Here is a 2,936-nt window from a genome sequence, read left to right as displayed (position 1 = left end):
GAGAGAGAGAGAGTGAAGTGAAGCTCCAGGTACATATGAGTAAGTAATCATTTATGTAAACTTAGAGATCACTTAGTATATGAAGTACTTTAATGTCACATATATAAAGACATCACCAGGCATGCACTCTATTCACTTGCTTAATTATCAATAAAAGGATCTTTGATTATATCCTCCTTATATAAAGGAGTCTTTTGTAACTCTTGTGGATCGTCCTGTGCTTCTACATCTTCCTTCTCGTTCTGTATATGACTGACAGCAGGAACACTGTATTCACCACGTCCATCTGTTAAAACAAAATAAAGTGAGTTATACAAAATTATGCCATCATTATGCCATATGTACTACTTACATATTTTAGTGCCTCTCCTAAGCTTTCAAAAGGAGCCACTAACTGAGCTACACTAACTAACGCTACACTAATTTAAAGTAGAAATGATAATTTCTGTCTACTGATGTTGCTAAAAGAAGCAAGATTTGGGCTTACTCCTAATTTGCTCCTACTTGGTTGTGCTCCGTAATCATCCTCTTTTATATCACTTACAATGTCTGCACTGATGTGTTGATGTAATATCTCAATACTTTATATTAGTTTTCTATATGTATACTTTGCTCTTAAGACTTGGGCAAGTGGAAAGTTTTACCTTGATAGTAAGTCTTTACATCAAAGATTAACATATCCAAAGGTTTATAAAATTTATATCTATATAAGTGAAGCAAGCTTCTAAATCACAACACCTGAAGCATTGTTCAGGGTTTATTGTGTTGAAGTACTATTATAATTCTTAGTGAATCCTTCTTACCATATTACAGAATAATAGGTCTTAATATCCATCCCACACTTCAGAATGACCTTGAAATTGGTCAGGCTCACTAATATTATCTAGAATAGGGCTGGGAGAAGAAAGGCTCCTAAGACAATACTTGCCCCCCCAATGAAATTTGAAATGTTACCTCTGTATATCTATATACTAAGCAATTATTAAAATATAGAATTACAAATGCACAAACACAGTATCTATATTCTTACTGGACTTTAAAATTATTCCATATTGATATTACATAAATTATTTCTTCTGTTTAATGTATTTTAATTAGACTGGGTTGGATGAAAATTATCTTTATTCAACATGTGTCTATTCATACTTTAGTTTTATAAATCATTTCATTTATGGTCAACCAAAAATGGGCAAACAAGTTCTCTCACCTTGTGGACCCTCTGGATGCATTTTGTAGATGAGTAACTGAACTGCAGCAAATATCATGGTATATAATGCTAGGAACAGTCCTAGATACAGGAAGGTTTTGGAGCCGCCAACTGTTTCTATAAGTGTACCACCAAGGAATCCCCCTATAGCAGATCCTGCAAGATATAAATGCATATTTAGAAAACTAAATTATGACTTTCAGTATGAAATTACAGACTGAGAATCTAACAGTACTATAATACTTACAGAGTTAGCTTTTTATTGCATTTTAATCATCATATTTAATTTCTAAAATTAGTGTATCTTTGGTCAATTTTAAAATATATATCATCAGAAATGGAAATATCTTCATTCCATCCTTGAAGAAAGAATTTGCTAATGCTCACCTCCAATAAAGAAGGATTTTACAGTGCCTTGCATCATTGCTTGGACACCCTTAGGGGCCATGGAACTTGCATATGACATCATATTAGGATAAAATACTGAGAATGAAAGGCCGTGCAGTAGGCTGACTGGTAGGAAGTACCAAGGATTAACAACTGCCGAGTATAACAAATGGCGAATACTAAACACCACAAGCACCATTAGGAAGGTTAAGATGTTGCCAAGTTTCTTGATTATATATGCTGTGGAGGAAAAAAGTTGGGTGAGTAATCAAAATGTGTGGTAATGCAATTTTCACAATTTTATACAAACAATGTTCTATAAACATATGAGCTGATGTCAGTGAAGCTACGGATTTCTTTTTGTCAAGTATAACATGCATCTGCAAAAATAATGTAAAATGAGGATGCCAACTTTTAATGGTACTTACAAGAAATGTAGAGGAATGGAACATCTCCTAAGAAGCAATCACTTCCCACTAAAAGGCCTTGCAATAGCTTGATATAAGGGAAGGTTGGGTCCCAGGCATTTGCCACATCCTCCACAACAATTAGAAGGAATGTCCATTGGATTCCCATTGTCATTCCAAGTACCAGCACCGTTATCTAGAAGGGAAAAAATGAGCTGTAAATGACACAAAAAAAGAAAAAAGTCTGAAGGAGAAAATTAACAAAAATATTTCCCTTGATTACCTTAGAGCAGGATATATTGGATTTCCTATATTGATACAACATACATATAAACTAAGTACAAGTCATCTATATTGACTTACCAGGAACACAATCATCCTCGGAGAACAGAAGGTATTGTACATGGCACTAGCTGTCAGCTTCTCCTTCTTCGGTACTTCAAATGTGATCTTCGTGGAGGCGATAACATTGAGAGTTAGGAACGTCACAGCGATGACAAGTGCAGGCAGATAATTGACTTTTGGCTGACCCATTGAGAAGAGGTCAACCAAAGCGCCACTCGCCATACCCACGATACCCCAAGCAAGGCTGCCCCACAGCCGCTGATGCCCATATTTATGCCGATCCTGTCCTAACATATAGAAGCAAACTGTGTCCGCCATAGTTGTGGTGGTGCTGTTGGAGCCATAAACCAACATGAGGCAGAGGAACATGAGCCAGAATTCTCCCGTCTTGAGTAAGTGTGTCAGAGTCGTATCCTTATGTTCGCCAGACTTTGGTCCGCACACATAACGGCAAGTGCCATGATACGTCACGCCACAGGACAAGTTGTTGTTCTTATGGAAGTATTTATCGAGGTCGACTTCGACGGACATAAGACAGGTACCGTTATTGCACAACTGATGCGGTGGATCCACGCCCAACAGCACTGTAA

The 2,936-nt window shown here is 36.8% G+C and overlaps 1 protein-coding gene across 1 annotated transcript in view; it reads right to left on the bottom strand.

Moving 5' to 3' along the window:
- Window positions 1–17: 17 nt before the first annotated feature.
- LOC119594080 (major facilitator superfamily domain-containing protein 6-like) overlaps window positions 18–2,936 on the bottom strand; it is a gene marked incomplete at its 5' end in the record, with an annotated part of 4,179 nt that continues 1,260 nt past the window's right edge. Inside the window, 5 exon segments of the mRNA XM_037943133.1 lie at window positions 18–286; window positions 1,208–1,363; window positions 1,595–1,834; window positions 2,023–2,197; window positions 2,365–2,936. Of these exon segments, the coding sequence (XP_037799061.1) occupies window positions 141–286; window positions 1,208–1,363; window positions 1,595–1,834; window positions 2,023–2,197; window positions 2,365–2,936 (1,289 nt within the window).

The sequence above is a fragment of the Penaeus monodon genome, chromosome 33 (assembly GCF_015228065.2).
Source record: "Penaeus monodon isolate SGIC_2016 chromosome 33, NSTDA_Pmon_1, whole genome shotgun sequence".
NCBI classification, from domain to species: Eukaryota; Metazoa; Arthropoda; class Malacostraca; order Decapoda; family Penaeidae; genus Penaeus; species Penaeus monodon.
Note: the sequence above shows the minus strand (reverse complement) of the source record. Positions and strands in the feature narration are given on the sequence as shown.